General features: G+C 36.1%; 1 protein-coding gene across 2 annotated transcripts in view; it reads right to left on the bottom strand.

The window, feature by feature from the left end:
• Positions 1-14,562: 14,562 nt before the first annotated feature.
• npsr1 (neuropeptide S receptor 1) overlaps positions 14,563-21,523 on the bottom strand; it is an 82,036-nt gene continuing 75,075 nt past the window's right edge. The window contains exons 7-9 of one of the 2 annotated variants that reach the window (XM_031904468.1): positions 21,061-21,150; positions 18,417-18,597; positions 14,702-15,278 (exon numbers count right to left, since the gene is read on the bottom strand). In XM_031904468.1, coding sequence (XP_031760328.1) covers positions 15,188-15,278; positions 18,417-18,597; positions 21,061-21,150 — 362 coding nt within the window. In that variant the 3' untranslated portion in view covers positions 14,702-15,187. Of the gene's footprint in view, positions 15,279-18,416; positions 18,598-21,060; positions 21,151-21,523 lie in introns of both variants that reach the window. The other variant, XM_031904469.1, reaches the window with a different exon arrangement.

Here is a 21,523-nt window from a genome sequence, read left to right as displayed (position 1 = left end):
ATAAGATAATTTCTATTTCAAATCTTTGGAGAACACCAATGGAGGTAGAAGTGCATGCAAAGCTATATCCTTAAAGTGAATTAAGTATGGATACTGGAAGCAATTTAACAAAAAAACCCATATATCTCTATTTTTAAGAACCTACTTATATATTTTAGCCGCTATGAGGGAAGGCAAATAGTGACTAGAAAAAAATAAATGACAAATAAAATCACTATGAACTCAAGGTTACATTAATAAAGAAAAAGAAAAAAGGCAGAGGCAGGAGGGACTATTAATGAGTTTCTTTGTGTCTACAATACAAGACCTCTAAGAAATAATAGACATAGCATTCTACATTCTAGTGTATCTTGAAACAACAACAAGAAAATAAATAAGTTCTTTTTACTCCTAATGCCAATGGAAGAAATTTTAAGAGTCGTAACACAAGCAACTGCTGCCAGTAAGAAGGCACAAGAGGCAACACAGGCAAATTAGAATAGGCAAGTTGGATACAGGAACTTTTATTCTATATATATATATTCATTTATAACTATTATAGATAAAACTTTTGAATTGTTTACAATTTTCTAGAGGAAAAGAACAACATAAAGCAATGTGCAAATTAAAAAGTTATTTGTGATAAATACAGGATGGCCAAGTGAATACAGGAACACCAAGATTCTGGAGGTCTTAATTCTTTTAACTTTAATCAAGCCCAGGCATTTAATACATAGATAACACATTAAGGGTAGAGATGTAGCGAACCTCACAAAAAAAGTTCGCGAACCCGTTTGCGAACTTCCGCCAAAAAGTGCGAACTTTTGCGAACTTTGCGAACCCCATAGACTTCAATGGGAAGGCGAACTTTAAAACCAAGAAAAGCCATTTCTGGCCAGAAAACTGATTTTAAAGTTGTTTAAAGGGTGCCACGACCTGGGCAGGGGCATGCAGGAGGGGGATCAAGGGCAAAAATTTCTCTGAAAAATACGTTGTTGACACAGTGTTGCGTTTTGTGCTGGAAAGGGCAGAAATCACACTACATTCCTAAACTTGTGTAATAAACTGCTTTATAACGTCTGGCATCTACATAAATTACAGTAGCAAAGTAAAAAAACACAAATAAAAAAAAATGATGTGGATGTGTGGTTGGTGCTTAGTGCACTACTATGAGCAGCACACCTGTCTCCAACACACACAGACGGAGCTGCAGTACACAATGAAAAGAAGAGTAACAGTAATCAGAAAATAAAAGCAGTCCTTACAAGGACTATTGGGTTACAGCAGATGAGATCAGCAGGACAGCTGCCCCCAGCAGCTACATACAGAGCAGTAGAAAGTAGATTACTAGTCAGCAAAGCTACCCAAACTGTCCCTCAAACCCCTGCACAGCTCTCTCCCTATGCTAACTCATCAAGCACACACAGGCAGAATGTAAAATGGCTGCTGGGCTTCGGTTTATATATGGAAGGGAGTGGTCCGGGGGTGGTCCAGGAGGGAGAGCTGCCTGATTGGCTGCCATGTATCTGCTGGCTCTGGGGTGAGAGGTCATAATTTGGCTCCAGCTAAGGCGAACCCAAAATTGCGAACTTCGCTAAAAGTTCGCGAACTTGCGAACTTGCGAACACCCGATTTTCGTGCGAATTAGTTCTCCGGCGAACAGTTCGCTACATCTCTAATTAAGGGGCACATTTACTAACCCACGAACGGGCCGAATGCGTCCGATTGCGTTTTTTACGTAATGATCGGTAATTTTGCGATTTTTTTCGTATTTTTGGCGATTTTTTCGGCGTCTTTACGATTTTTGCGAAAAAACGCGAGTTTTTCGTAGCCATTACGAAAGTTGCGCAAAGTCGCGATTTTTTTCGTAGCGTTAAAACTTGCGCGAAACGTCGCGCCTTTTAAGTTTTAATGCTACGAAAAAGGCGTGACTTTGCGCGCAAGTGTTAACGCTACGAAAAAATCGCGACTTTGTGCAACTTTCGTAATGGCTATGAAAAACTCGCGTTTTTACGCAAAAATCGTAAAGACGCCGAAAAAATCGCAAAAAATACGAAAAAAATCGCAAAATTACCGAAAAAGTCGCAAAATGTTCGTTTCCAATCGGAATTTTTCCAATTCGGATTCAAAATCGTGTCTTAGTAAATCAGCCCCTATGTGTTCATGTTACTTAAGCAATATGAACCAAACCAAAGTTAATACTCTTAATCAAATTGTTTTATTTCATAAGATGATTCTCTTATCATTGATTACTAATGTGGTGTCTTTTATAGAACAGACACAAAGGGGCAGATTTATCAATACACGAACGCTGGGAGCGTTCATCCGAACGCTCCGAGCGCATCTTCACCGATTTTTTCGGGCCCGCGTGACTTTTCCGGAGGACCCGCACGACATTTTCGGACGCCCTCACGATGCTTTCACGAAGGATTCGGAGAGGCTCTGCCGCTGTTTGCAGTTGTTCGGTGCGAAAGTTTCGCCACTTTCGGATCCCCAATGCGATATTGTCGTGACTGGTACGAATTTTTCGGGGGCATTTTCGTGATGTTTGCGATCTTTAGAGGTTTCTTTAGAGGTTTCCGAGTTTTTCCCATTCGGGATTCGAACTCGTGTATTGATAAATCTGCCCCATAGAGTTTTCTTTATGTGTGAGCACAAGCAACAAAGAGTTAAGGTTTCCACAAGAGTTGCTAAGATAATAACCTCTCATTTAGAAAGTACATTGGCTTTATTAGTTCTATTATTCTGGATATTTTTTAGCTTAACTAGCCTTATGTTATTTTACCTCTGCTCCCTCCTAATAATGTCTGTCTACTCTGAGGCTTGCTTTATGACACTTGTAATAAATCACTTATGTTAATCATAATTTGTTATATCTCATTAGGCCTTATCGTGCACATCAAGCATTAGGCAAGTATAAGCACATGTAAGTTCTAATGAGCAGCACTAGCTTTACCTTCTGTATCAGTTAGTATTTTGTATATAACTTGTATATTTTATGTATACACACTCCTGTTGAACAGTGCTGTGGAATATGTTCAGGTTATAATAATAATAATAATAATAATAATAATAATAATTGAAATAATTATTAACAAGAAAGAGAAAAGCATTAAATATGGTAGAGAATAATGAAGGAGGAAAAGCAAAGATTTTGAGATGGCAATATAGTTGGGGCTGTGAGGTTCATGAAACCATCAGGACATGGAAGTAAAGACTTGGCACCAGGGAACAGGCTAAGTCTCATAGCATGGTATCTAAAGGGTTTAGTATAATACAATTCAGATTTTAGTAGACAGAAAACAGACCTAAAATCAATAAGCATAATTATAAAGATATAGAAAACTCTCAGTAACAAAGCAAGACCTACAGTATAAGTGGTCATTGAACCAGGTATGGGCTGGGATTGAAATCTTGAGTTTGCCAACAGTATTTACCTGGTGCTGGTGTGATAAAGTAAGAAGCTGTATGGCCCTCTATATTCTTAGTACGTCATATAATATTGTATGACCTTACAGGAACATAAACTCAAAATATATGTTATATTTAAATATAGACTAGGCACTCTGTGCCTCCTTTTCCAGCCTTTTGTTTCTACAACTTAAAGAACTTTTAGGGCAACTTTTTGGGCAACTCTTGGATAGATTAATTTATAACTAATAAATGGTAAGGTTAACGGAGCTGTTAGAAAGATTTTTATAAATCTTTTAAGAAATAGTAGGGTGGAACCCACTTATAAAACCTGTTTTGCATATTTTGCTGCTGTCCCTTTTGGACTTTTCAGGTGATATCAGAACTGCGTATATTGAGTATTCTGCATTCTAATGTTCTAATTTATTTTTATACTAAATTTCAATTATTGCAGAAAATGATAATTGTTATATTTGATTTTCATACATTCATAAGATATAGAGATGTTTGCATCAATATTGGTAATGTGCCAGCAAATGTATTCATACCTTTAGATGATGAATAGTTTAGATGGCCTTGAACTGCCATTGAGTCATGAAACAGACTTCTTTCCTGGTATTTACTGTATATATTTGCACTTATATTGTAGTGTCACCCACTGTGACCTACAGCACTTATATTTGCCAATTTGTGTCTGTTAGTTACCCTCCCATATAGATTGTAAGCTCTACGGCGCAGGGACCTCCTTCCTCTTGTGTCCTCGACTCTTATCTGTATTTATTGTTAGTAACACCCTGTTTGTATTAATCTATTCTACTGTACAGTGCTGCGTACACAAGTAGCGCTTTATAAATAAAGATATACATACATACATACATATAGCATACATTTCTGCACATGTCATTCCCTATCCTAGTGGAGCTTACATTCTAACATCCCTATTATATTCACACACAGAAGGGCCAATTGCATCAGGAGCAATTGAACCTGTCTGTATGTTTGGAGTGTGGGAGGAAAACATGCAGACATGGGGAGGACTTACAAACTCCTTGCAGATAGTGTCCTGGCTCGAAATCGAACTCAGCACCCCATCTCTTCTTAAACTGTATCAATTATTTGCAAAAGTTTGCTTTTACTTGTCTACCCATTAAGGCTATATGTACTTTCCACATATTTAGGCACATTTTCTGCTGTATTCTTGGATTTGTTTTTACTTTTCTTATTATAGCTTGAATTCTTTTATTATAATTGTATTACATTTTAAAATAAATTATCAACTACAATTATGACAATAAGCATAATGGGACCAGCTCCATGCCATTAAACACTTAGCTGCCATTGATCAAGATTCCATCAACAAACAGGTTTTACCCTTAATAGGGCTCATCGGTGTAACAGGGTTTTCTTATCAGCATATCTAGAGCCAGAGAAGTTGGCTCCACATCATTAAAAAGCTTTATAAGTGCACTATTTATAAGACTAAAACCAGTATATACTGTAGTTGGAATCCTATTAGGAACTGCTCCATCTATTCATTAGAGCTCAATGGGGAGGCAAAAGCTAATAAAGTATTCGATGAGAATGGCTATTTTCTGTTTATTATTTATTATTTCTGCTGTCAAGCATATGGAAAGTTTTTAACTGACACACTTATGATGTGTTTGATTGCTTTGTGAAGTCAAGGCCATTTTGATCTATTGGAAGGTAGAGTTTACAAATTGTGAATGGATTTACAAGATTATTCATAAAAAAATTGTTAAAGCTAAACCCTTTATGTTTTACAGAGCAGTAGAAATTATCAAGGGTAGTGATGCGCGAATCTGTCTCTTTTCACTTCGCCATAAAATTTGTGAAACGGCAAAAAATTTGCGAAACGCATTTGTCGCACAATTTTTTTTGATAGCAATGCCTGGCATTGCTTGCTACAGCCAAGATTATTATCTACAAGGACTCCAAGGTCCTTCTCCATTATGGATTTACCTAGTGCAGTCCCATTAAGGGTATAAGTGGCTTGCATATTTTTACATCCCAGGTGCATGACCTTACATTTATCCACATTAAATCTCATCTGCCACTTAGCTGCCCAGATTGCCAGTTGGTCAAGATCCTGCTGCAGGGATGTCACATCCTGGATAGAATTGACTGGTCTGGATATAGTAAAATTGCATAACAAGATAATTGCAGTTGTTTAATAAGTATTATTTTGCTATTTTAAAATTACCTTCTTGGTCTTTCATAACAATTCTAAATGGATTAAAAAGTACTATAGACACAAATGACATGAAACATGAAGAATTCCAGCAATTACTGGAGACCTTGATTAATCATACATGTCCTAGCATATATTCCACTTGTTTGAGATTTTTGAGTAAGATCCCATCTTAGGTGAAAAAATAATGTGCTGTTATTTTATACTGTATATAGTGATGAGCGATTTTTTTTCTCCAGACATGGATTCGCAGTATCCACTGCCACTTGCAGCCAAAAAAAATTGCACAAAAGCAAAAGTAAATATACATACCTGCAACCTGTATGAACAACTGTACTTATTTAACCTTAAAAATGGATACTGTACCTTTACATTGACTTTGTAATGCCTTAACTTGTTATTAAATAAAAACATAGTTAAAAAAAAAATTGCACAAACACAAAAATGCCACAAAAAAAACACACCCATTTACTCGAATACATTTGGGGGGCACATTTATTAAAGTATGATTGAATCCAAATACAAAAAAATATTATGTATGTATTTTTTCTAAGTTTTCGTACTGTGTGTATTTTTTGCAACTTTTTTGTTAATTTGCATGACTTTTTCGTACCTTGCAACAATTTGCATGACAATTTGTGTGACAAAATTGTATTTGCCGCACCGAGTACGAAAGTTTCGGATTCATTAAAGCTTCGTTATTGTGACTTTCCTTGGGCCAGGTTGGAGCTGCAGAGTGCCATTGAGTCCTATGGGAGACTTTCCTTGGGCCGGGTTGGAGCTGCAGAGTGCCATTGAGTCCTATGGGAGACTTTCCTTGGGCCGGGTTGGAGCTGCAGAGTGCCATTGAGCCCTATGGGAGACTTTCCTTGGGCCGGGTTGGAGCTGCAGAGTGCCATTGAGCCCTATGGGAGACTTTCCTTGGGCCGGGTTGGAGCTGCAGAGTGCCATTGAGCCCTATGGGAGACTTTCCTTGGGCCGGGTTGGAGCTGCAGAGTGCCATTGAGCCCTATGGGAGGCTTTCCTTGGGCCGGGTTGGAGCTGCAGAGTGCCATTGAGCCCTATGGGAGGCTTTCCTTGGGCCGGGTTGGAGCTGCAGAGTGCCATTGAGCCCTATGGGAGGCTTTCCTTGGGCCGGGTTGGAGCTGCAGAGTGCCATTGAGTCCTATGAGAGGATTCCAAAAACTTGCACAGAAGGATCAAAGTCAGAAAGGTTTTCCCGCTGTTTATGATTGTTTGGATACGAAAATTTTGTGACTTTTTCTTTTGTGATACAATATACTAACTGAGCCAAGGGTTACTTGAATTTTTAAAGGAGTATTTTAAGCCTAAATATTTATGTGAAGGTGCTTCAGTTTTTGCCTCCTGATGAAAGTCCCAGTGGAACTGAAACGTTGAGGCTTGCTATGTTTATTTTGCTCTTTTTTTCTCAATAAATATCATTTTATATACATTTGTATGAAACCGTGTGTGTGCTGGCATTACTCCTGCAATATTTTAGTTTATATGGCTCTTGCACCCAGGTTGTATTTTTTGTTAGTGGCGTGCACCATTATGATCTCTGTAAGAATATAAAAGAATATATGGTCAGCACTCAAAGGTAGGAACAGTTTATCTATACAAAGAACCAATATCAGGGCTGTAAGGATGAAAGATCAGGTAGTAGGGACTGAGTAGGAAATTAGTACTGGAAAACAGCAGACTAGGCAAAACCCAATAAATATCCAGACAAAGTCAGGGTCAATCAAATCAAGTAGAGGTTAAAGGCAGAGCGTGTGGGTTGTTGCGTAGAGCAACAGCCAGTTGAAGCAGTGAAAGACTGCAATCCAAACAACGTCAAGCAAAGAACCAGTCTAATAATCAGACTGGATCAGCAAGGTAATCAGTGATAAGGGCAGGGTGTATCACAAATGAAATAATCTGAAAGGAAGGGAAGGGAAAGGAAGCTGGAAGATTTCAGATTTTTCATTATTTAAGGAAAGGTAGCCTAGATCTGCTACAGTACCTAATATCTGTGGATATGGGTAAGTGAAGAGGACCTCTATTTATTTTTAGTATGAATTATGTAGTACACCCTGTCACCTCAAATGATTTATTTCCATAAGCAGGTAGGTTTAACGTGAGGTGGTCGCTATAGCTTTTGTTCTAACAGTTGGGTAGCTCATCTTCTCTGGGGGTGTTCCCTGAGGGCCATGACACACGGGGAGATTAGTTGCACCGGTGGGATGGCATACATGGTGCTGCAATTTGCTGAAGTTGATCCAGGCACTCTTTTGAATATCACATGCGCTTATTAGTTTCAAACTGTCCCTGGAAGTAATGTCAGCACAAAAACTATTCTTTTTCTAGAAAAACTATTGTTTCCCCCAACCAGAGTCTCTATTAGCCTGCACTTCCGATGTGGGAAACAATAGGGGGTAACAGTTGCCCTCCCTTTAAAGGGATAGTTCACTTTTAAGTTATAGAATGTTATAGAATGTCCTATTCCTAGCAACCTGGCTTTTGCTCTTTGTTATTCTTTATAGTTTTCAAATTATTTGCCTTTCGCTTATACATTTGACTCTGACAGTCAAAAACTATTGCTTTCTGAGTTTACAATTGTATTATTGTTACTTTTTATTACTTATCTTTCTATTCAGTCCATCTCCTATTCATATTCTAGTCTCTTATTTAAACAAATGCCTGGCTGCTAAGGTAAACAAAACCCTAGCAACCAGATGGCTTGTCTGAGAATATTATTGTCTACATTATAAGTGCAAAGTGGATGCAGTAGATGTGGGCTTACCAGTAGTGATGGGCGAAATATGTTGCCAGGCATGGATTCACGGCAAATGTCTGCGTTTCGCTATTGGCAAATTATTTCACGAAACAGATGGCAAAATTCACCACAACAGCAAAAAACATTGTTGCATGTAAAAAAAAATTAAGCACCACATTTTCACCGATTCTCGGATTTTCTGCCGTTTCGCAAATCTTTTCAAAGATTTGCAAATTTTTGTTGATTCAAAACGGGTAGGTGGAGAAAATAAAAGTGAACAATAACAGTAACATTTGGGACACAAGGCACAGGGCCTAAAACAGAAAAGGTTTTTTGGATTTGTATAAGTTTCAGTCTCAGATCTTCAATTCTGCTTTTTCCAAAAATAGTTCATTAGATGGCTTTGGGTGAGTATGAAAACTATTTCATTTTCTTTTTTGAAAAATATTCTATTAATAAACACAAAAGAGCCAATCTATTTAGATTTTAGATTAAGTCAGCAAGATAATAAAAACATAGATAAAACTGCAATAACTGCTTTGTGTACGTATGCACTAGAACATCTGCTTTTGAACAGTACTCTTAGGTTGCTAAATTCTTTCAGTTATTTGTATTATTTGAAAACACAGGGACACTGTGCATATTTATCAAGCAGCATTTTATAGCAGCACTAACACTATGACATATTAAAAATATTTCTCAGATATATAAAGGTATTGTTGTAAATCATAATAGCAAGGTCAGGGTGACATTTAATAAAAAAAATATGACCTGAATGACTTAAGAATATAATAATAACAGTTTTATTTTCATCTGTGTGTACATTATAGGCTTTGCAACTTACTGTCTCAAGACCATCCCTAAAACTAAAAACTAAAATAAGGAAAACAACCAGAGAATCTCACAGAACTAGATGTGGTATACTTTGTGCCTCTGAAAGATATGCACCAACAATCGACCTTTGGAAGAAATTTAATACTGTTTACTTAGCTCTGTATTTTTTAATAAACTTTTTTTTTTATTAATTTATACTTTATTATTTCTTGATCACTTATTTGCAGATTATGAGATTGAAATGACTGACAAGCCAACACATGATGACATTAGTAGTTCATTTTATTACAGTGTACTGGCTTGACAGTCATTTCCATAATGCTGTCTGCAGAGAAGCTACTGCTTTAATAGACTGGATTGAGCACTGCATGACACATTCAGTATTTCAGCTGGTTTTATTACTGGTGATAATTATTTCAATAAAGCCGAAGAGCTTCTAGCCAGTGTAAGGAGAACTTATTCATTAATACAGTGCTTTTCTAAACGGCATTGTGATTAGGAGCCCTTATTAGGAAACTTGTTAGGTCACTTGTTTTGGCAGCATTTAAAAATATAATAATAATATTTATCTGTAAAGATTATTGCATATTATAAAACGACCTAAATATATTGTTTTGTAAAACTTCAACACCTTTTAAGTAAAATAGCACTTACCACACATGCTTGTTGATATACGGTTCTGAAGAGCCTCACATACAGTACCATTGTAATTTAAGTTAAAAATGACAAATGTCCATTGAGTTTCACCCTTCGGTATAATAAAACTTGCCCAACTCCTAGTTGATCTAGAAGAAGGTAAAAAAACTCCAACCAAATCCTTTACAAAATCCCTCCTAACTACAATCTGGCAACTGAATCAGTCCCTGGATCAAATTTTTGTTATTTTTGTAATTTAGCCCCTTCTTAATCTATGTAATGGATCTGCCAGTACAACCACTTCATGGAGAGAATTCCACAACTTCACAGCTCTCACTGTAAAAAATATTTTTGGAAAATTGATATTTTTTTCTACTCTCATTGGATACCCTCAAGTCTGCTGGAAGAACTTACTGGTGAATAAAGAATCAATGAGTTTGGAGCAGAAAGACATGTTTACCAATTTTACATTTGTCAGACTGAATACTTTACAAAAACATAAGGTTTATTGGGTTAATCATACTGTATATGTTTGGCCTTGCAAATCTAAAGTAATATCATGTAGGGGTGCTTTAGAATTTGGTATCACACTGCTGGAAGGTTTTGATCTATACAAGTCTTCCATAAAACTATTTGGTATTGGCACATTCAGGAGGCAAGGGAGTTTTCCAAATCATTTGTATTTTCATGAATTGTTAATGTTTTCAGTATTAGAGCTCATTTATCTTGTTACAGAAATGGAATTAAAGAAAAACTTAAAACAACATTTTAGATAGTTTAGTTTGTCCTAAAGAAAATCATACATAGATTTCCTAGGTAAAGTAACAACCCCTTCCAGGAAATTACCTTTAAAAGAGAGAGAGAGAGAGAGAGAGAGAGAGAGAAACAGCAAAAAAAAAATTGCAGGTGTAACTAGTCTGTGCAAATTACATGTAACAAAAAGCCCCCCCAGAAAACAAAACCAAAAAATATATATATAATGGCAGCAAGTCATAGAAAGGCTGGTCCCATAAAATCCATGAATAGGAACATTTTCACATGTGTAAGAAATTGGCTGAAGTAGAAATGTATTTAACCTGTAATTTTGTGTTAATGTTTTTATGTCAAAGGTTCATTGGTATATGTTATGTGTAATGTTTTTCAAACCAAGCTATAATGTGGCCAGAAGCAGAACTTCTGCCATTTTAGGGTTATTTTCATATATTTAAGTGCTTAAATAAGTGTGGCTAGTGATAAACACATTTTTTCACCAGGCACGGATTTGTGTTGAAATTCTGTATTTCATCATTGTCATATTGTATACGTGTGTCTGTAAGAGGATGTTTGCAGTGAGCACAAAATGCATGTTTTTGCAGTTTAAAGGGCACCTATCGCCCTAAATTTACTTCCCCCACCAGAGGTGCAGGCTAATAGAGCCCAAACTCTGGTTGGGGGAAATAATAGTTTTAAAAAAATCCATTGGCAGCTGAGTCAAGGGCTAATGTTATTAGCTGCTGTATATACACATTAACTCCTCACTATACTGCTGGTTTTGGGGATAGAATTATTTGGGCAGGCTGCTTGTTAGGCTCTTGCTGTTTGTTTGCAGTTTTACAGCAGTTAATCTCACTGTAGTCACTCAGGCAGCATGGAAATCAGCCTGGGCCCAAAGAGTATCCTCTGTATTGTATTATATAAAACTCCAGGCTGTGACACTGAGATGCTGCTACTGCAACTCATTACAGTATACAGAGAGCTGTAATTAGAGTATACAGAGAGAGTTAGGGGCAAAGCCTAAATACAGGAACTGCCCTGGCTTTTGCTTTATTATGCCTGCCTGTTGCATAGTATATCCATAGATATAGTTACCTGATCAAGCAGCCTGATTCTGACCTCAAATTTTTTTTGGGTTCATTAAGTCCCTAAATTAATCTCTGTAGAGATGATGTTGTCCATGCAGAGCTTCTATGCTAGCTATATATGTATTTGGACAACGTTCCAGCTGCCCCTGATAACTTGTTATTATCTAATGTGCATGAATTCTTTCTTTTAAACTTAGGAGTACTGCTTATCTGTTTATTGCATCCCTAGATAGGTTTTTAGTTCATAGTTTTTTTGGAATTGGGTTGCATGGGGGGGGTGAAGATTAAGGGTGCAAGCAAGAGAAATTAATACCCCCCATCCCAGTCATGACAAGGTTAGCAATATTTCTTTCTGTGACTAGTTGTCACTGCAGTGACCATAATATTAAAGCTTAACACCAAGGATTTTAGCAGGAGTATGTTTAATTAACCTCAGGGAAACTGCTGTATGGTGCTCTGATCCCGAGGTGGGTGGCTGCAGTGTGGTGGTCTTACTCTCAAGGTGGATGACCGTAGCATTTCTTTAATGGCTATGGTGATAGCAGTGTGTCAAAGAGATAGGCTGACCTTGCCTTTTGAGTTGGAAGTTTTTGTGTAGAAAGTGCATGGACTGCTATGGAATAAGCATGGCAAAGTGGTTGGATGACCTTACCCTCTATGCTGTGCCATCTGAGCTAGGCACCTGCAGCTGGAGGGAGGTCTCTACAGAGTGGATGGACCACTAAAGAAGCAGCATAGCAAAGTGGCTGGTTGACTGTACCCTGTATGCTGTGCTTCATGAGCAACCCCCACTTTCTGCTTACTACTTCCTCGCACAGTAATTCTTCTTTTTCCCATTTCTCATTCATTTCCGTACCTGCCATAGCTCTCCCAGACCAACTGAACAAAGCCATTTCTATTCTCCTTATCTGTTATGTTGCATAACGCATTCTGGGAGATATGTTCCTTTCCTCCTAGGTCTTTCTAGTCAATGAACCTCAATATTTAAATACATTCAAGATATCTCGACTCTTATTTGCTCTTATGCTAAATTAAAGGAACAGTAACACCAAAAAATGAAAGTGTATAAAATTAATGACAATATAATGTACTGTTACATTGCATTTCTACAACTGGTGTGTTTGCCTCAGAAAGACTACTATAGCTTATATAAGTTAGCTGCTGTGTAGCCATGGGGACAGCCATTCAAAGGAGAAAAGGCACAGGTTACTTAGCAGGTAACAGATAAATCCCCATTATATGGGGCTTATCTACTAGTTATCTGCTATGTAACCTGTGCCTTTTCTCCTTTTTTCCAGCTTGAATGGCTGCCCCCGTGGCTACACAGCAGCTTATTTATATAGTAGCTTTTCTGTAGCAAAAACACCAGTTTTTTGCAGAGCAACAGCACATTATATTTTAATTACTTTAAAACACTTTAATTTTTGATGTTACTGTTCCTTTAAAAATGTAGTGAAAGTTGGGTTGGTTCTTCTCTTAAAAACAGTCCAAATAAACTTGGAGATCTTTTTACCTTTTTACTAAGAAAAATGTTGGTGTGCTGCTGGATATTTTCCAGTACCATTCTAGAAAAGTAATTTACCTTTTTGTTGTTAAGATATATTTGATACCATAATGACACTTCACTCCTCTGCTCTTGACTACATTTCTTCACTGGTCTCCCTGAACGTTCCTGAGCCTCCGTCTTTTTACACCCACTGCACTCTCTTGTCTTAAACCTTTCTATCTTGCTGCTCCTTACCTCTGGAATTCTATCCCTGAATCCCACTGTAGGGAACACTCACTCACTCTCTTTAAGAAAAAACCCAGATGCTACCTTCTGGAGCACTACAACATTATTATGCCTAGTCCTGCGCTTAAGGGCAAATGCCCATACCTGATGCACTCTTACTTCCAATATGTTACCCAACCAACAACACTGCTCTACGGACAGGGACCTCCTTCCTACTGTGTTGCATACCACGTGGCACTTACTCCCTGTGTATTTATACATATTTATTAGTTATACTAGGGGAAGAAGAGAGTTTAGCTCATCTGGGATTTAGTCAGTTTATACTATGGCAAATGTTGACAGTTATTGATTGAGGTGCACTCTCCAACCAGTGATGTCACTCTGCCAGGGCCATATTGATGACAAGAAATTTCTATATGCCACTATCTTAGCTCTGCGCAGAAGAAGTATGTTCAGGATGCAGTTTGTCATCAGTCATCTATGAAAAGAATAGCTCCTGCATAGATATCCACAGATATGTCAATTTAGCTGTTACAGAACATAACATTTATGATCCGGGAAATAAAGGACCAGATTGGAACAAATCGTAAATTGTATAATCTTTCCTAAACTGTGATGCAACTAAAACCTTGAAATGTATGACTAATATTACAAGGGCTTTTGACCCATTTTGCTTTGCATCTTGGCATTTACAGTATTAAGTGTCCACTTCGATAAAGGTCTGGGCAGGTCTCTTATCACTATGGATGTCAGAGTTCATGACTTGATAGTACTGACAGGACTAGACATACTAGGAGTACTGAGGCTTTAGGAACAGTCAGTTCCAAAGTTTATTAGAATGGTATATAGGGGATAAACAGAGTGAAAATCAGAAGGTCAGACATAGGTCTCAGTAGGCAGCAATCAGTAATAATCAGGGACAAGTCAGCAAATAGAGCACACTCACACACAAACTATTACAAGGACCTATAAGAGAACCCATAGGAGAGTGGTACACACAGAGCTCTTAAGAAATACTACAACATGCTTTGAACAGGTGATGACCAAAGTAGAATTTCTTGCACCACACTTATGAATGAAGGCAATAAAACTGATACTACAAGTGAAAAAATACTTCGCAATATCGAGAAAGAAAATTAACATTTTCTGGTGTAGTAATCAATAGAAAGTCACAAAATGATAGCTTTCTAGAAAGCAGTAGTAAAAGTTATGTTTTAAATTGTAGTAAAACCTTTGACATTCTCAGACAGCACAACAATAAGACAAATGATTTTCACAATTAATTTTAAAAGGCCAAAATGTAGTTTTATAGAATTTTTATTTCATATAATAAAATGTTTAAAAACTGTCAGGGATTTTGTACAAATAAATCATGTAGGAGCATGGGTGTAAGCAATAGTGTATATTGAAAATTAGCACTCTCAGATAACCACAGGAGCCATCTGACTTTCTTATAATTCATAAATACCAGGAAAATGAAAGGGTGTGCTAGAAGAAGCAATATCTAATTGTTTCATTATACTGGGTAGTATTAACTAAGGTAAAAATGCATGGTCATATCAATACTATACACAACTGTTTTAAGGCTTACAGGGTAGTAAAAATGTTATAATTTAGGTAGAGACATACTTCAAATGATCATATATTAAAAATAGCAATGAAATTATTTGTAAATATATGACATTATTTACATCTAGCTTTGCCGTGTCTGTCGGGTAGTACCACATAGATGACTATAGGAAATAGATTCTTTGATTGCTGGATTATATCTCAAAATAATTCATATACTAGAGGTACTCTGGTCTTGAAACCACTTGCATTTCAATTCCTTCTGTTTTATCTCTAATGGTGCCACCGAGTTTTCCCGAATTTCTATCCCTGCAATAGATAAAAATAAAAAATAATTACATATAACAGAGCTGTTTACATTAACGTCTAAAAGAAAGTATTAGGTACAGTATAAATGTATAGTAAGAAGTAGAAATAAGGCATAACACTTTGCGAGGATTCATATATTTGGATTTTTGTTATTGTAAGGGCTGATGTAGGCTTGGTGGTGGCTTATAAATGTATGTAATTTCTTTGTACCCATGTAAAGGCTAGCTCTATTACAACTACAGTACTATGCTCTTGGGCAATAAGTGACTTGGGTCAAAAGCAAAAATATGGCAAAAGTAAAAAAAAAAAAAATTATGTAAGTACATTTTAAGTAACACTCTGAGAAAGTTTCCTTACCTTCAGCTACAAGCTAAAGTATTAATGGAGTTGCTTCTAACATATTCAATAAACCCTGGGACAGTTGACTCAGCCCTCAGAAATAGCTATTGTACCAAAGGTGCCAACTTTTAAATTATTTAACATAGAGTATATTAAAGTAAATAAAAGGCTACACCTTCTGATCAATCAGTCCTGGCCCTCCAGCTCAAGAATAGTGATTAGTGATGAGCAAATCTGTTCCGTTTCGCTTCGCCGAAAAATTCGCGAATCTTTCAAAAGATCCGCAAAATGGTGAAAAATTCACGAAACGGCGAAAATGTCGTGCAACGAAAAAAATTGTCGCCCGCAGCTATTATTTTGTCACACGGCTATTGTTTCGTCGCCCACGGCTATTATTTTGTCGCGTGGCTATTGTTTCGTCGCCCGTGGCTATTATTTTGTCGCCCGCGGCTATTATTTTTTCACGCGGCTATTGTTTAGTTGCTCGCGGCTTATGTTTTGGACGTGCGGCAAATTTTTCCGCGGCGAAATTTTTCATCCGTTACGCGAAACAATCCGCCAATGGCGAAACGCGAAATTTTCCGCAAATCCATGCCTGGCGAAACTTTTCGCCCATCACTAATAGTGATGAGTGAATCTGTCCCATTTTGCTTTACTGGAAAATTTGGAAAACTTAAGGAAAATCTGCATGCAAAACCACAGGAAAACTTGCGAAATGACAAAAAAAGGTATAAAAGTCAACGGGGTTTTTATGTAGCAACTTTTATTCATGCAGAATACAATGGAGGCTATGGGTTTTTCACACAAAATTCTTTGGGGGTCTATGGGCATTTTGTTGCTGGATATTTATGGCAAAAATGTCTGTGGCAAATTTTTGCTGTTGTCAATCATAAACAATCACTTATGCTGAAATGCAAAAAAAATTAGAGTATGAGCTATACACTGAATGATGGTATGTTGGTGGAGGATGTGATAGACAGATTGCAGGGGATCTTATTCTCATATAGAAAAGACCTATGAACCAGAGGCCACCTTTTTAAACTTGAAGAACAGAAACTCATTTGAAACAGAAAAATTGGTTCTTCCGGGTGAGGAAAAATGTGTATTTATTCATTCCAAAACTTTCTTTTGGAAGGGCAAATGTATGTTTATTCATTACAAAACCTGAATATAATAATTGATTTAAAAAACAAAAAAAAAAGTGTTTTCACATTCTGCTCGTCATTTTAAGTGGGTCTACAAACTTTCAAAACAAACAAAACATTTTTTTTATTTTTCTTCTTTGATTCTGAAGTTTTACATTGGAGTTTTTCAAGTTTTTTGTGCTTAACAAATATTGACATTTGTGTTTTGGAAATTCTAATTCTAAGTTTTAGCCAAAAAATTCTAATCAAGGTAAAAATTCAAATTTAAGCATTGATAAATGAGCCCTTTACTTTAGTATAAGCCTTGGAATACAAGTATAGAAACAAGGGGGATCAAGGATATTTTTGTTATTTGGATCACCACCATACCTACTAACAATAATTTAAGCAGTAAATAAACTCAATAGGATTGTTTTGCCACCAAAACACTGTACAGTTTTATTACTATAGAGAAAATAATTTTTAGAATTAGAATTATTTGCTCACAATGGACTTTGTGGGAGACTCTTAACATCTTTACTGAGACCGAAACATCAGTTCAATAAATTACAGTTTTTTTCACTTGATGCTATTTATATATGCAGGTATGGGATCCTGTATCTGGAAACCCATTATCGAGAAAGCTCAGAATTACAGAAAGCCTGTCTCCCATAGACTCCATTTTAATGAAATTATTCAGAATTTTAAAGCTGATATCCTTTTTCTCTGTAATAATAAAACAGTACCTTGTAATTGATCCTAAGATATAAACAATCAACAATCCTACTGGGTTTAATTAATGTTTTATTGATTTAGTAGACTTAAGGCATGGAGATCCATATTACAGAAAGACCCCTTATCTGGAATGCCCCTGGTCCTGAGCATTCTGCATAACAGGTCCTATACCTGTATATATACAGTATATAACAGATGAAGGCAGTCATGTCTAAAATAAGATTAAATTTGCCTGGGTGCAGACTAATACATGTTATATAATCTTGAAGGGAAGGTACCCCACTCACAGGGTTTGTAGAGAAGTAATGAAAGTTTTACAATTTTACAATATGAAAAAGTACACAGAGCAAAGACAGAATTTTAATAAATAATTGTTACTAAATAAATTAGCGATCAAAGTACTGTATATTAACTATTTGCAATTTATATTAATAATGTTTAAAAAAAAGATTTTTGCACCTCCTAATATCTTGAGTGTTTACAAAGAGCACCCCCTATTGTTCTGTGTGGAGGGGCCAAAAAAAATGCCAAAAATTATGAGGACTACTTTTTTAAATATTGTAAAACCCCTAAACCCTAGCTTTAAATGCTGATATGCCTTAACAATATGCCTTTGTGAGCGTATACATCTTGCTCTTAAATCTGGTAGCTCAAAACTGCTGACATGGAAAGAGTTTTTTTGTTTTGTTTTACTGATCTACTGATCTAAGCCACGTTTAGAGCCTTCTTCATTGCTCATAAACTTTGCCACCAACACAAGCTAAATATGGGTCAAAATTAAAAACCAGGTCAAGAAATTACCTAATACTGAGCAGGCATTTGGTCAACTGCCAACTTGTAGTTGTATTGGCTACATTTCTGCTGCGTCATATAACGATGGCAGGAATTAGTGCTACATTTCAACACATGGTTGTAAATCAAAATAAAATGAAAGGTTTACCTGGATAAGCGACAGTGTCTGTTACTGAATACACAGTAGATTATTGGATTAATGGCACTGTTTAAAAATGGTAAATGCTGAATAATAACAGATGCATAGAAACGTTCTTTGGTTTCAGGGAGCATTTCAAAGTTGTCCAATATATCAAATAGAAAGTAAGGACTCCAACAAAGTATAAAAGCTGAAGTGGAAAGCAAACAAAACATACATGTGAAACAAGGGTCTAGAATTTTCATACCTTAGAATTAAAAAAATGGTTGCTGTTACTACCTCTTACTACCTAGTACTAGAATCTTTAGAGCTCATTATTTATTTTACCAGCTGTTTTTTAGCTGTTATGCATTTTTTCGCAATGCAAAACATTTTCATTTAGATTTTATCATGAGTTTTTCCTCTGTGATGATTATGTGCAAGTTGAGAAAAAAGGAATTTATTTCTAAAAATTAGAAATATTTGTTTAAAATGAACACTATTGGAGATGGTCTTCTTGTAATTTGTAGCTTTTTGGATAACAGGTCTGTAGTTATATTATGTCATTTCAAACCAATCTAATATGAAGTGAAGCAATGAGAAAATATAATCTCTGTACTCTATGTACTCACTGGAGGAACAACAGGATTAGAGGCAGATCTATAATTATGCACCATATAGAATAATTTTCTAGTTATGGACAATTCATCTTGAGAAGAATATTGCTATACTGGAGACAAAAAGGGCTGAAAGCTTAATTAATATTCTAAAGCAGAGATCAGGGGAGTTTGGAGTAGGGAACGTGTAATACAGAATCCTGTATACAATGTACAACAAGGAAATAAGAACAATAGCAAGAGTACCTAGGGAAATATTTCATTTTCCCAATAATCAGTACAGTATAGATGTATGTAATGGAAATGTCAATGGTAAGGTACAAATAAATTAGGTTGAGGAGACTGCCTCATACAGACAAAAGCAAACAAAAGGAATTCTGGGAATGAACTCCAAACTCTTAAAAAAAAAAATCCCATTTACATGGGTTTATCCTATAGGCTACAGCTCACCCACTGGGTACATGATAGAGCAGTTGAGGAGTTTTATTAGACATAACTGACAGGTTCTCATTATGCCAATTTTTATATGATTATTTCATAAACAATTTCTTTTTTTAAGAGTCCATTCTGAAGACTTCAAGATGAAAATGTAAATAAATACATTGATATAAAATACAGTTTGCAGATGTGTTATATAATATAACCATGGCTGCTGCTGTCATGACTTCATGAGACTAAATGAAATGTGCTTAGAACTGATAAATTCAAAACATGTTGTGTTTCAAGCAGCTGCTCAGCTACTCTTGGTTACTATAGCAATGAAAATTTAAAATACCAAGAGCTCTCAGAGATCTGCTACTTGATGGATAAACAGAACAGTTGTTTTCTTATATAAAATATTGGTTATCCATTGCAACTTGGTCATATCAATGCTTGCTGTCCACCTTTAATAACTAATAGTAATAAACTAAGGAACTGACATATCCAGGTACAAAAATTATTATCCTGCCGGTTATTGCCATGTGTTGCATGCCGTTTATTATTTTTAAAATATTAAGTTGCTTCTCTAGTTGTATAAAATAATTTTTATTGTCTTTTAAATTATAATTGAATAAAGAAAAGCTTGCATTAATTTACACATGCTAAATATCTAAAATATGTGTATCTCTTCTCCCACATTTTATATGGCAGCTGCTTGAATTTCGACCAAACCAGGTTCATGTAAAAGCCTACTTTAATTTGTGTCAGTTCTTCTTCCATCTAGGTCCTGTTCCAGCTATGAATGGCAGCCTGTGATAAGCTAGTTTTACTTTTTGATAGCTATCTATTTGTGTTTCATCTCCCCCCACTACAGCATTTATCTGCTCCACTAAATTTAATGTTCCCTTCTTCAAATTTATAACTCATTTTACCCTCTTCCACTCCTAAACTACATTTGTCATTACATTTATTGCCACTACCTTTCTCTTTGTGTTCCTGCACATCTACATCATGACAATCGTCATGGTGCATGCTCATGTTCAAGGTGTTTCAATAGGTGAAGTTTTAAGCCTTTTCTTCTTTGCAAAGTGATTATTTATTTTTTTTATGTGACACTGAGCTTTTCTCTTAATTTCCTGTAGCAGTTGCTAAACTCGGCCGCTTGTTTAACTAGATACTTGGATTCCTTGTTTGATCTTCTGTCTGTGTGTCTGCTGTTTAACTTTTTACTGCCTGCCTTTGGTCTGTTCCTGCAGTTTTTAGCACTTCTGCCACTTCTCCATGTGACCAGCCCTGTTCTCACTACCAGGTACAGTTGTATTATGGGTGGTGTATATATTTTGCTAAAAGAAAGTAAAGCATATGCTATTGTATTCTCCACAATGACCATAAGAGGCTTGTAGTACACACCTGTTGATTACATGTAGAGGAGATTCTTTAACTTTAAGTGCTTTTATGAAATGAGTGAGTTTTTATAAAGCTGTTTATTCAATTTTGTTATCAGGATAAAAATCTTCTGATTGAATTTGCACATAAAATGTCAATTGTGCTCTTCTAATACATATTCAGTAAGGCAAAATATCACTATGAAATTACTTTGATTGCACTTTTTGACATTAGAAAAATGTGTCACTTACCAAGAATAACCACAATGCTGTATTTAATAGCTTTCATTTTAGCTTTGGAAATTAGACCTCGGTGACTGTAACTAGTGCAAAAATTTCCATCTAAAAGAAATATATATATATTTTTGTTTTCATAGGAAAGGAGACATAATACAAACAAACATTACTTAAATCACATGCCCACTATAGCAGATCCTGCTGCCCCTGTGTTACAGGTTATAGGTCTAACAGCTAAAAAGGTTCATTTGTTTTAGGGCACCAACCTTTTCAAAATAGGCAGGTTGGCAGTCTCCCTAGAAAGGGTTGTTATAACAGTTTTGGGAAAATAAATATAGATTATGCAAAATGCTAATTTTTAATATAAAAAATACCCACCAGGCGAGTGTTTGGGTGACTCCATCAGCTGGTAACTGCCCATACTTATAGTAGCTTCTCCTACTGGTATGCAATTTAAATGTAAAAAGCTATTTAAATT

The sequence above is a fragment of the Xenopus tropicalis genome, chromosome 6 (assembly GCF_000004195.4).
Source record: "Xenopus tropicalis strain Nigerian chromosome 6, UCB_Xtro_10.0, whole genome shotgun sequence".
Taxonomy (NCBI): Eukaryota; Metazoa; Chordata; class Amphibia; order Anura; family Pipidae; genus Xenopus; species Xenopus tropicalis.
The sequence above is the reverse complement of the archived record's forward strand: the minus strand, read 5'-3'. Positions and strand labels throughout refer to the sequence as shown.